This window comes from Pavona decussata, unplaced genomic scaffold (assembly GCF_977016875.1).
Source record: "Pavona decussata unplaced genomic scaffold, jaPavDecu1.1 SCAFFOLD_114, whole genome shotgun sequence".
Taxonomy (NCBI): domain Eukaryota; kingdom Metazoa; phylum Cnidaria; class Anthozoa; order Scleractinia; family Agariciidae; genus Pavona; species Pavona decussata.
Window position 1 is genome coordinate 1,929,921 of NW_028145528.1, and position 14,169 is coordinate 1,944,089.

The 14,169-nt window shown below is 39.1% G+C and overlaps 1 protein-coding gene across 1 annotated transcript; it reads right to left on the reverse strand.

The window, feature by feature from the left end:
* Positions 1 to 3,008: 3,008 nt before the first annotated feature.
* On the reverse strand, positions 3,009 to 13,412 carry LOC146470128 (phosphatidylethanolamine N-methyltransferase-like). Its single transcript, XM_085122213.1, has 7 exons — positions 13,095 to 13,412; positions 8,470 to 8,583; positions 7,151 to 7,266; positions 6,555 to 6,700; positions 5,443 to 5,554; positions 4,182 to 4,256; positions 3,009 to 3,341 (listed from the first exon to the last, which is right to left on the reverse strand). Exons 1-7 carry the CDS (start codon positions 13,149 to 13,151, stop codon positions 3,284 to 3,286), a joined length of 678 nt encoding a protein of 225 aa, XP_084978339.1. The 5' UTR covers positions 13,152 to 13,412; the 3' UTR covers positions 3,009 to 3,283.
* Between the last annotated feature and the right edge of the window lie 757 nt (positions 13,413 to 14,169).

The following is a 14,169-nucleotide window of genomic DNA, read 5'->3' on the forward strand; positions in this document are numbered from 1 at the left end:
AGCTCAACTTTTCAAATAAGCCTTTCTTTCAATTCGCGAGAAGTGAAAATAAATAACCCCCGCGGAGCGGAAGTGAACGAAGGGAGTGTGTGTGGGGAGGGGAGGCTTAGTAGAGCTTTTACGGTAAATTGAGAAGTCCTTGTTGTTCTTTTAACACACTGGGCAAGTTTGCTGTGAAATTTACTACCACTCGATGCGAAAAACCTATAAAGAAGAGATACATTACCGCCCCGGTCTGGAACGCGATCGGTAATTTTTTGAAGTGGGCCCCAGTTTCATTAGGTTCCGTTTCCGGTTTGTAATTCGTCCGACCATAGGTTCTGATATAACCCCAGGGGAGAGGGGGGTTACTCCGGATTTTAAGTGACGGGGATGATCGAATGGGGCAAAATTCAAAACCCCCAAAAATCCTTAGGGCTTCCAACAAAACCCAAAAAAATCCCTGGACCAAACAAACAGCTGCAAAACAAGTTTGGTTGTACTTTATTCGCAAAGCTACGCGGCCTGGATACGCTAGCTTCCCACGCAGTCGTTTTTAAGGGACTCGTATTACCTCCTCCCCACAAACTTTGTGGGGAGGAGGTAATACGAGTCCCCTAAAAACGACTGCGTGGGAGGCTATGGAGACGCGGGCACTAACACGAATCTTCAGATTGTTTTGAATACCCCAAAAAATCCCCACTTAAATCAAGCCACCCAAAAAAATACTTGCCGAATTTTCCTACCCCTAGGCACTAATTATTTTCGGTTCTTAATCCACTACGTTTTCACTCCTTAACCGTACTGAAAACGAAGACGTGTGTAGCAAACGTTATGCTCTGTCCCCGGGGGAGGGGGGGGGGGGGGGACTCCGGATTTCAAGTGACGGCGATGATCGAAGGATTTTTGGGGGGTTGAAATTTTCCATTCCTGGATATTTTTGGGTGGTAGGGGTGCTCTGTGGAGTTTTGGGGGAAGGGTTGTGACTGAAATCAAACCATGTTCAGCTGCATTTTGCAACCCCATTGTAGACTAGACAACAAAAATCCCTACCCACTTTAGACAAAATTTTTAATCTGGACTGATCAATTTCCTGGTAAATAATATCCTATATTTCTACACCAAAACTCTCAGATTTGTATACCCTATCCATTCACATCTGCACATACCCATTCAGCACATAATCATGTATTGGGAGTGTCAACCTGGGGATCCACCAGCATATAAGATACATATTGCAGCCCAACTGAAACAAATATATATATATATATTTTTTGGAAAATCAAGTAAAATTCCTAAAACAAGAGCCAGTAGTAAAAATTTCATTTCAAATTTGATCTTCAACTTGGTCCATGTTTTTACTTGCGAGTGCCAAGGGTGCTGGTGTGTCCAGGGGGGTATTGCGGGGCATGCTCCTGCAGAAAATTTTGAAATCTACATTGCTCTGAAATGCAATTTTTAGTACTTCTTCATCGACATTTCTTGAACAAATCAGTCACTCCCAAGTGTAAAATGGTAGCCTTTTTATTGCTTGCAGGTCAACATTATTTATACTTGTTCCTAGGCCGTGTGGTACTTCACCAAGTATCACACTTCCTTTAGTTCCTGCTCAATCGACAATTGCTACAGCCCAGTGGTGTAGTACTCAGATATGGTTGAAATACAGGCCCCAGTTGTTCAAACAGCGGATAACTTTATCCAGTGGATAAGTTTCTATCCAGTGGATAAAATGCATTGGTTGGATTACATTTTATTCGCTGGATAGCAATTTATCCACTGGATAGTCAGTTATCCATTTTTTGAACAACTGGGACCAGGGCTTTAAACTTTTAAGTTTATGTTGTGTTAAAACATGTTTAAAAACATGTTTTAACACAGAACTATATATATTCAGTCAGTATCTGATCTTCCAATTCATAGTAAACCCGCAAAAACGACTACACAAGAATCTAAATAAATTGGTCGAAAGAGGGAGGGGAAAAGTGGCCATTATGGAGGAGGGGTCACGTAGTTCTTCCACCTTTTTTAACCAGAATGGCGTTGTGGCTGTTGCTTAAGACGCATGACAATAGAATTTACTTAACAGGTTCAGGTTTGGATGTCTGCAAACTCACCGCGTTTAATTTTGAATAAATTGCCCTCTAGAATCATTTGAAATTTTCCCTCAATTTGCTCACCTTATAAGGATTACCTTCCATGACACATTGGGGACACTACACTATTTGGAAAGTATTTTTCAACCAACAATATCATAGACCCCAAGTTTGAGAACCTGAAATGCTGGTCATATGTGTTGTTAAGAGTGTTGCAGGCACTAGCAGCAAGCGCCGAAGGCGCAAGCTTCTAGGGGGGTCGGGGGCATGCCCCCCCAGAAATTTTTGAAAATTAGGGTCTCTAAAATGGCCATTTCGTACAATTCATGTAGTTTTTCAACATGTTTTACGAGCCATTTATTTGTTATTTGTAGGAATCACGGCATGAAAATTAAGATTCTTTTAGGAATTGGCTGATGTTATCAAAAATTCAGGGCTTGAACACCAATGCGGGTTCTTACTCAGTCGCGGCGGGTCAGCGGGTTTAAACGTTCAAATGCGGGCCAGACCCGCCTGGCGCGGGTCAGTTGGGGTCTATGCAATATTGTTTTTTTAATTTCAGGACAAAACTTAGTCAAGATAAGTGCCTTGTCTTGCTTCATGCAACCATAAAATGTGCCGATTCCAACTATCACTGGCAGTCAATTTCGCCACGAACAGCATGTAAAATGGCCTAATTAATTTTTGACAACTTCTTGAGAACTTTCTGTCGGCCTCCATCCCTGACAAAGAACTGTGCGGGTGGTGACACCAAAACATTGTGAAGGAGTTTTCTGGGGGAAGGTGGGGTTGGGAGAGGAAGGGGAAGGGTGGTGGGGCATCTCCCAAACCCCAGGAGGCAAAGGCCCTCTGGGACTTGCAACTCCTCTTCCAGGACTTCAACTACCTACTGAAACACCCATGAGATATGCTACTACAGAAGCAACAATGACAAGCTCAAAATCTGAATTAACTGTTATTAAACAATGATTGTTTGGTAACACAAAATTAATGATATACAAGAATTTACCAGAATGTTTATCATTAACAGCTTCCAGGAAGAAATACAAAGATCTGTTTGAGTGTTAATTTACCATCTCCTTGACCTTTAAGCCAACGTCACTGAGATCTTTGCATACGAAGTTAGAAATCCACAATAAAAACTAATTTTCTACATAAATGTAGTTTAAAATACAGTTCAAAATAAATTATCATTGACATCTATTTTTCTGTTATTCCTCTTTTTCCTCTCTTAACTTCTTTTCTGCATAAATTTTTTCAGTGAATGGCCTAAAAGAGAAAAGCAAATGCCATTAAAAGGATGAACTCCTATAAAGGAAGACAGGACGATGTCAACTTGACACAGTGAACACACAAACAAAGGGCATTGTGTGAAGCGCACATCTGTTATAGGCAGAAGCACACAGCTGTTCTAAGGTCCATAAGAACTAAAATACCTAGAAAATCCCTTAAAATGGCTAATCTATTGGCATTTGCTGCTTTTTTAAGGTCCCAAGGAAATTTCAAATTATTGTTTTCCTTAAATTAGTTATGCAACTTTTTAATTAAATAATAATAGCTCTTCTTCTTCTTCTTCTTCTTCTTCTTCTTCTTCCAAGAAACCCCACCTCGTTCAAAAATGAAGATTCTTGTGAGGGGTCGTTAACAGTAAATAAATAAATTGGCTAACAATATGCAAATTAAAAATAGATAAATATTTATCTTCACAGACTTTTGAAAACAGGTCTTCTCAAGTCATTCTTCCTTCACAGTAAGGTGCCCATATAAAAACAAAAAGTTGCATGGTCCTTTTCCCCCCTCTCCTCTTTTACATCATTCTAAACCTTCTTGGTGCCATAAAACCCATGATTTGGTGTTGTTTCAGGAAAAGCGCTCAAGTTTTCATTGGCCACCTTTTCAAAAATTTGGGTAAATAGATGAGCTACATCATAATAACACTGCATGCCAGTGCTTTGCTGGACATGTTTGTGTATTTGCGGGAACCACCACTCTTTTGATATCTCTCCCGACCCATGCCAAACCCAAACTGCCACATATTTTCTCTTAACTTTTAGCTCACTATAAGTTATAAATTCAAGCATACATTTTTTTCTTCAACCATTTTCTTACCCCTCATACAACAGGGCAATCTTGTAACATGTTGCTACTAGTGCCGTCAAGAGTAATCCTGCTGGGCTGCCTCGCCTGATACAAATTACACAAGAAAAATTTATGCTGACGTCCAATTTTCAGCATTAAACTACAGTTTTTAGGACACGGTTGTCTTGAAACTCCCAAGGGAAATAGTTCGAGATGGCGAGGGTTCGAAATAACAGGGTAGGCATGTTTTTTCTAGAACACTTAGAAGACAGTACATTAAAACAATAGTTGAAGGGGTGTGCAAAATAAGACCCTAAGTGACTTTTGATGTAAGGTCAAATTCTCCTTTTATTTCACAAGCGAATACAAGGAAATTTGGAAGGAGAATCTAGCAATTTATCAGAAGTCACTTAGGGCTTTTTTCCAAGCACCCCTTCAATTACATTAATAATATATTACGTCCTTCTTAAGTGAATGTAAATTACACTTCAATGGGTAAAAAATATGTTGAAATTCAGTGTAAAATCCCAAAGTTCAAATACAAACAAGTTACCGTAAGTTACAAAAACCGAAGTTCATTTTGTAAGATGAGGAATTAAGCCTCTCATTTGTTTAGTGTAAATAAATACTTTTTTCCATAAGATCAACTGTTCCTGTGAGCAGTGAATCAACACCATTATCACAGTTCGGTTAAATTTGGAATTAAAATTAGATTAATTAAGAGAAACAGCAAATTGCTTGAGTTAGAGGGAAGTTTGAGATAACCGAGTTCAATTATAACGCGGTTATTTTTACAGTAAATGACTGAAAAAATACATCCAAATCCAAGGGAAATAACTTAACGGGGTCCAACTGTATTACTAAATTTTACTGTGTAGGTACTCCAACTGGGAACAATTCCAACTGATTTTCAAGAACTTTTTTATTGGAAATCATTCAAAAACTGTTGATCTTTTGCTTTCATTAAAGCCATAACCATTATATTGCTTATTAAACATCATCATTTTTCATAGTTGCATGTTCTGCACAGTAAATCCAACTTGGATTCTTCAAGAAAGAACTTATCTCTGAGTTTGATTACCAAATTGTTCATTAATACTCAAACAACACAAGACATCAGTACTGTTTGAATGATTAAGTTTCAATAAGTTCAGTAACCATGCAATGTCCACAACTTTTAAGCATTCCAACCAATATTTGCAAGCAGAATTACAGACTAGATAATCCATGGATGTAAGATAGCAGACCTGTTGATTTAAAAAAAAAATGTACTGGCAGTTTAGAATCTTACCTTAATGAATAACCTAAGAAATTCATTGTTGATCCCCAGTACATTGGGTTGTTCATGATGTTGAAAGGAAAGCTTGTCGCTTTCTTGTTCAATAGAATTCCAAAATAATCTCCTAAAAATGAAAAAAGAACATTGTCAAGGGCCAAACATAAGCCACACTGAATATAAGCCCACACAATCCCTCCCATAATTGGCCTGACCCCGCCCCCAAGTATAAGCCCATGTAATGTTAGGTGTAGCTGGTTTACATGTAAGCTCACCATGTACCTTCAGGGGTGCTCCAGATGTAGCACCTCTCGGTTACATCACAGATACCCAAAACCCGATATCAAATTAAAGCTCATAGAAGTGGCTATTCAAATATTTCATTGTATTTTTTTCTCAAGATTCAAAATGAATTCTCGAGTTTTCCACACAGTCAAAACTTGAAGGTCCAGCTGAGCATCTTGCTAGAGTTCCAAATCAATGCCATTTTTATATTTTGGAAATTTGTATTTTTCCTCGAGGTCAGGGTCCCAAAGACTAAAAAAACATGGTAGGGTTTTCCTTAATTTTATTGCATTCAAAAGTTACCAAACATTTTTAAAACTGCAAGAAAAACATGCAGAGTGAACGCAAGGAAATGGCTTTCAAGGAAAGAATTTTTAGAATTATTGAATTCCCCAAAATGTCTACATTGCTCATAAATTTTTCTAGCATCTGGCCAAATTGGACTGAAATCAGCCAAATTGTTTTTGAGTTCTAAATCTTGAAAGCATCCTCCCCAAGCAAACATTAAAGTTTTAGAAAACAACAACATGCTCTCAATCAAAGCAAAGTTTTACTTCGGTAGAAATTACTAACATCTGAATTTTGCGGCAAATATTGGCTTCTTTTCAACAATTTTTTTGTTTGTAAGATTTTACTGGAAAGTTCATTTCTATGGATAAAATGAAAATATAAAAATTCTCTCTCTGAACATACACAGTAACTTTCTTTGAGCCGTTAGCTAAGAGTTTCTTACAAGATTGTGTTTCAAGCTGTTTTGGTTGCCAAATCCAACCAATTTGAAACCCAGACGTCTATAAAACAGACCTGAACAAAAACAGCCTGGAAATAGGAAAAGACCATACCTAGAAATGTTCCTATTATTCCAAGTGACCACGTACTGCTCAGAACAAGAACTGTGCCAAATACAATCAGAAGAGTTCCACAAAGCTGCACACGATCAGTACACAAAGCAACTGCTATAGGCTGGCTTGAAATTGCTTCCTCAAACCTGTGAAATAAATAACTTGTTCATTCATTTGTACTAGGGCTTCCCTGGCTTCAAAATGCTTTGTCACATGTTGCACTATTCCTGTTTGAGCATTTAGAAGCCATGAAACACATGTATACCTTGAAAAGGGATATGTGGGTTCAATTCCCACTCAGGACAACATCTTTTTCTTTTCATGTAAGGTGTGTGTCAACAGTCATGTTGCACAGTGCTAGACTGTGAAATGTTCATTTCTTTGTGCAAGGGCTCTCCTGGCTTCAATGTTAAATTTAAATGCAAATTCATTCGATAAAATAAAAGTTGTCAAACTGATGCAGACAGCTGATCTGTACAAATGTACATCTGTACATCTTTTTCTTAATGTACTGCTATCACATGTTATAAGAAAGACAACCGCACACACAAAGATATGCACGTGATGCACGTTAACATAGTCATAAAAGATTTTACCAGTAGTCTCTGAAGAGCCCTAGAAGGCAAATAACAACGGCCAGTACATAGCATCCTCTTTCAGCAGAGCCAAAGTAATGTGTCAGGGCATGAGTTCTATACTCCCAACGTGCAACCTGTTTATAACATAAACAACCATGAGACATTCTGTGTAGATCTTAGGAGAAGAGGGGAGGAGTACACTAATCTAAACTGAATGAGAAGTTGTGAATGAAGAAAACATTAAAATAATAATAAAAAAAAAAAATAAAATAAAATAAAAATAATAATAATAATAATAATAATATACTAATTATCCTCACTTCCAATTTTCAGAGATAATGAAACAAAGAAGAAGAAACAAATATTTCAAATACAACATAACATGGTTAAGAATCCCAGGTGACAGGAGACTGACCAGCCAGCTATTTACAAGTGAGGCCGAGGAGTTGAACTCAGGGCAACCGAAAAGCAACTCCAGATAGTGGTCAGAGCGGGACTTGAACCTGGGACTTCCAGATTACAAGTCTGACGTCCTAACCACACAACAATGCTGCCTCCTGCAGTCCTCCATATCCCAAAAATCCTCATTGTCCTACCACATGCACATAGAAGGTTATTGGAGATTCCACAAGAAAGGGGGATCTCACAAAACTAAAACTTTAAGTAAAAGTATGATGCTAAACTTAAATTTCCAGAGGGGTGGAGGATCCAAACCAATAAAACTTCCACAGTAGGGATATCGATATTAGGGAGCTTAAGCAAGGACGATGGTGATGACAATGACAGCCCCGCAAAACAATAGGTTTAATGAGGGAAAACAATCACCCTGTATGTGCGTTTTACATTTTGGTACATTTCTTTGCTGTCCTCTGCAAAACAACAACGTGAAATGACCAAAACTTTAATTAAAGGTTTTGTGGAGAACGTGAAGACACCACCGTAAACTTTTCATTTTCTTTCTTAACTTGAACGCCCCTCCTACCAATTTGGTTCCTGGATAGTTCGCCATTTCTGAAGAAGTTGAGCAAGTTGAAATAATTCCAAAGTAGCACAAATGAAATAAAGTTATCTTTTCAGGTGACATTTTCTTTGCCCTCGTCGCTGCTAAGCTCCCTAATTTCTAGAACAACACAGTTTCAAACTTAAAAACAATTTATTGTCAGTTAATAGTGGATGGTCACATAATTATTATCAAACTGTGCAGAAAGAATCACTGAGTATTGATTACGTTTCAAGCATGTATCATCACTAGTATCTATACTGCACTTTGGTATTGACGTCACATATGAACAAACAGGGTTTCTAAACTATGATACATAAGCTGTAAAATTACTCACAACATTCCAGAACAGAGGGTTGAACATGATGCAAATAGTAGCCATCCAAAGATCTGGATTTTTCCAATAAATTGGGATGTCCGTGGCTACCCCACCAATTATTGGACCAGTCATCTAAGACAGCAGGTTGCAAGAGAAACAAAATAAACCAAGTAACTCTATGGGTTACACTTATTCAAGAATCATGAGAAAACTTTTTCATTTTGTCACAAGCAGGAGACAAAAAGAAAACAGTTTACATTCTCCACCTGGAGTAGAAACCATCAGCTCCTGTTTTACTGGTCAGATGAGACAAGTTGGTATTTCTCTATGTTCTACCTTTCTCTTTTAAGGGCGATTTACACAATACAAGCTTACGACAGGCCTATGACACAAATAATATTGTTTCGTGTAAATCAAACCTACAACTCGCTTAGGACTACAAAACATGTTGTAGGATCTTAAAACATGTTTAAAATCCTACGACAATCGTAGGTACAGTGCAGCTCAGAAATAAGCGAACCAAAATGTGCGCGTAAAACGCATATAATACGCGTATGCGTATATACGCAATTACGCGTATTGACATATACGCATACGCATATATACTTATACGCGTATGTCTCATTAGTATGTATGAGCTAGCCTATTGTTTCTTCTATTGTGGAAAGGTCATTGTTGATTTCAATGGGCATTTCAAAAAAACACTGAAAAAATGGTGGTCAAACTGCATGTTTGTCGATCGTCTTGTGCTTATTTCGGCTGTTTGTTGTTGACCGCTGTCGATCGAGCATAATTTATATCAAGTGTATGAGTATCAATTTTTGCCTAAATTCCTCATTAAATAAAAAATGTTGCCAAAACGATAAGCCTCGTGTTGAGAGGGAACCACTTGATCACGATATTTTAATTGTCTTTTCTAAAGCACTCCATTTCTTGAGCTGCAATTCAGCTTACGCTCGCGGCGGCATATTTTTTATAAATGTTCACTTGCCAAAAATAACGCATAATGTTCGGCGCGTAATGTTTACAAATTTGTGATCGGCGCATCAAAGAAACTTTGAAGAAAACTCTAGGCTTTGAAGAAAGAGCACTTTACCGTTTGAATCAGCGAATTCTGCTATAAAAGAGAACCCGAGATATTGTTTTTTCTAGCCTGCGTAGCAGTCGTTTCCATTTCCTTCAAGCCAAGCGGGGCAAGCGCGCGAGGGCATTGGGCAAAAAGGAGCAAAAAAAGTAGGAGCGGGGAAGGAAAGGAAACGCCTGCCGCTGAGCCCAGACATTTTACCGAACGCCGTTCGTCAGCGAACGGGAGGCAATGATGTATTGCTATTGGTCAATCCTCTGTCAATCAAACTCATAGACCAAAACGACATCCGGTTCCCGTTTATCAAAGGTAAACATATGACCGAGGCCGAACAGAAGTTTTTCGAGTGTCCTTTCGATTTCGAGTTTATTTTGCTTTGGAGTTTGAAAACGACTAAACTACTTTCGTAGGAAGATACGTTAATTCAGTTGGAACCGGTGCAAAGGACTGCTTAATCAAGAATTCTCGGTCACGCTCAAAATATAGTTTTCATTGCGCCTTGGTTTGTTGGTAGGTATTATCGTCTCATCAAACATGGTGTAGTTTGTTTTTCGAAATCCCGCCGGAATTTTTAAAAATTGAAGAAAATTTTTGCTCTGGCTGTCGGCAGCCTCAAAGACACGAAAAGCTGGAAGAACGACTTTGTATTTCCCGCTACGCGAAATACATTTTTATCCTGGAAACGCGAGGAAGTATTTAGGCATGTGGGACAAGCTCATTCTGTCTGTAAGTCCAGCTGTAAGCAAATGAATTAATATTCTAAAACATAAGTAAAATTTGTCTTGGCTAATTTTATCTACGCTTTGTTCAAGCCACGTAAAGTTCGACAAAATCTTCAAAAAATACTGCATCTTGGATCGGAGTAAACAAGTTGCCCGCCGCGATTCTGTTTTCGCTGAGATTTACCAGAAGGTAAAAATGATTGGTTCTCATGTGACATTTGACGTGACAGTGTAGGTCCCAAGGGAGCGAACCCATTTGGGGGCGTTCGGTAAAGTGTCTGGGCTCAGCGGCAGGCGTTTCCTTTCCTTCCCCGCCCCTCCCCCCCGCTCCCACTGTTTTTGCTCCTTTTTGCCCAATGCCCTCGCGCGCTTGCCCCGCTTGGCTTGAAGGAAACGGAAACGACTGCTACGCAGGCTACGTTTTTTCAGTCCTTGCCGTGACGCTACAAAGACAAATAACATTTCACAATGGACTAATGCCGGCACGTGCCGAACCAAAACTTTTCCTTGCAGAAAAATTAAATAAATGTGATCAGCGCATCACAGGAAGTTTCAAGAAAAATATTTCCAATGAGAGGAGAGCATTTTACCATTTGAATCAGCGAATTCTGCCAACGAGACCCAGATATATCGTTTTTTTCAGTCCTTGCCGTAACGCTGCAAAGACAATAACATTTCACAATGGACTTGCGCCGGCGTGTGCTGAAAAACCAAAACTTTTCCTTGCAGAAGAATCAAATAAATTTTATGTGATCGGCGCATCACAGAAACTGTGAAGGAAAATCTTGTCTATGAATGGAGAGTATTTTATCGTTTAAATCAGCAAATTCTGCAGAAGAGCACCGGAGATATCTTTTTTTGATAATATAATGCAAATTCATCCTGCCGCACCGACCACCGCTAACGATATGTAAACATCAACGAAAGATACATGTTACAATATTTATGATCATGCTTGCTTAGACTGTTTAGCGCTGTTTCCACAGGTAGTGTAGACGAGCGAGCTAAAAATTATTTTCTTACCGAATACATTTTAGCAAAAGAAATATTAATCGACTGGTTGTCGAATCATCGCTTGTAAAGCAATAAGTTTCGAAATACAACAGCCGCCGTTCTTGACCTTCGAGCTTGTTCTGCCAGTAGTGACAAAGCAAATGCGAAGTTTGTTGTTAATGCTCGTCCAGCAATAATGTTAATTCGATAAACTATTTTTCTTTTCTCAAAGAATCAAATTGACAAAAAAAGAGCATATTGGTTATAAGGTTTTTATATCGTTGAGATTCCGAAGCGAGCAAGCTTCGAAATGTGGCACCTTGTATTCGAGTTTGTCAAAGCGAGGTTCTAATCGCGTTCTATTATAGTCCTGTCGATCGTCATTGCTCGAATTTCGTGCCTCGGGCTGTCGCTTTTACTTTACCGTTTCTTTTGTTGTGTAAGACAATGCCACATAAAGCAAAGGTATAGCAATGAATAACAAAGGCAGGACATACGCGTATGACAACATACGCATATGCGTATAGCAGCATACGCATACGCCTATTACTTGCGTATGGTACGCGTATGCGATGTTCGCTTATTTCTGAGCTGCACTGTATAGGCAAAAGTGAATGACAAGAGTTGTGTGCGATTTTTTGCATGACGTGAGCAGCGCGCGCTCTAGAAATTGCATGCGACAGTTGTAGGCAAAAGTTGTACTGTCTAAATCCGCCTTTACAATCACGCAATACCATGTGCCACCTGGTTAGCCCAGTTTCTTGAGTATCCTACTACGGGACAGGGCCCAGTTGTTCAAAGAACAGGTAACTCTATCCAGCGTATAAAACATATTCAAACCAATTCATGTCATCTGCTGGATTACAACTGGATAAAGTTATCCGCTCTTTGAACAACTGCCCCCAGGAGGTTGCAGGTTCAAATCCAAGGCCAGACCACAAACCAGGGCCTTTAAAGAACTGGTAATATCATGAGCTCAACACCTATTAAATTTCTTGAACGTGATGTTTGATAAGGCCCAGGTCAAATGCCATACCTCACATGAGCTGAACTCAATTCAACAAATTGGCATGAATTAAGTTCACGTGAATTAAGTTTGACTGATTGCATTTGGATTGGCTGAGCCATTATTGACGACAGGTTCAGGCTTGAAAAACGGTTGAAGATCGACTTTGGGTCAAACGCCGATCTTTATGTGAGCCGTACCTAATATACAAATTATGATAACGTATTTCTGAATATAACGTACAGGAATAGTGATTGGCTAAAAACCTTTGGCATAAAATCAGTCATGTAGAAAACCGAGAAAATGATACAATTTTGAATAATTTCCAACAGTTTTCGCCTAATTCAAAACAGGACTAGACCACACATAAAACATGAAAAACGTTATGTTCAAATTCTGCTCACTTAATCCTCAAGAATTAATAATCTCTCAACTAATTTTATACCTGTTAATTCTTTTTCATTATTTTCTTATGGATAATTAATCCGAACGGATAACAAAATTTATTCAAGAAACTTGAATGAATTTGCAATCCTTCTTTATTCTTGCTTTTTATTTGATCTTGCGGGTAAGTTTGGCTGAATTTAGTTGTTTTTTTTTTTGTTGTTGTTGTTTTTTTGTTCTCTCAGGCTGAACCGGGTCAACTTAATTAATTTCAGTCGACCTAAACTGTATTAAATTAGATTCGGCTCACGTGAAGTACGGCGTTTGACCTGGGCCTAAGTTATTAACTTGCACCAGTTACAAAACTAATTTAACGTGCACCAAGTTTCGAACGCTCAAAAAAGCAAACCATACCCCAGTAACGAAATGCAAATTTAAAGTACCAAAAACTAACCTCGGTGAAGTTCAAATTTTCAAAGATGTCGCAACAGGAGAGCGAACGCTCTTCCATAAAATGCAATTTGCGACAGGCCTTTTCCCCCCGGCTCGTTCAAGTTCTCCTCTTCCTCAATTCACAAGTTCCCTGATTGGTCAATTTTGCGGTTGTCTTCGAACGCAATGGCGTTCACGGCTGTTCACGTATAATGAGAAATTGGTTGCTGTTGCAATGTACTTTTCCATTCATTGAGTTCAGACGACGAATTTCTGTCGTGGAGCGAACATTCACGACGGAAGCAATAGCAGTTTGTCTCAATGCTTGGGAAAGTACAGAACGAAGAATCCGCTCGCTTATACGCTATTTGTAACTAACAATTGGTCACGTGGTTTATCATATCACACACTGCCCACGTGCTGTATCTAAATATTGGGACATAGTTCACTGTACATTCAGAGCTGTACATTGCAACCCTTAACCCATTGACCACCAGTGCAGGGTAGCACTTGGTGTAAGCCTAACTGTTATGTCAACCCCTCATGCTGAGATTCGCAAAATCATTTGAAACGAAAGATGCGGTGAAGTGTGCTTACCTTATCATGAGAAATTAACGAACGCTCCATTAACGCGCATTTTAACAATTCGCGTTAATTTAGGTTGCGTCTGATTATCCTCGATTATGGTTCATTTCCGCGCTTTTGATTAATTCGTTCATTTCCCCCGGGGGAGGAATTCCATATGAAAGGGAGGGATGCTCGTCTTAAATCTTAGGGGTTTAAAAACCCCTAGAGGGTCCTAAAGGAGACCAATCTGGGCGTGGCCCAAGCTTTTTTTGACCCTTAAAGGAGACCATTTTCAAACGCAGACAAATAAAAAATACAGTGACTTTCCGCGTGCAACCGTAAACGAGACCTTCACGGCTAAATATAATGATGTTTTACCAATAACACCCTAAGTTAGACCAAAATCCGAAATTGATACCCCTAAGCGAGACGACGAGCATCCCCGCCCCTTTCATATGAGAGCCCCCCCCCCCGGTCATTTCCGCGACCATCATTTTTATTATCCCAAATGCAGACATTCTAGTCCTAGA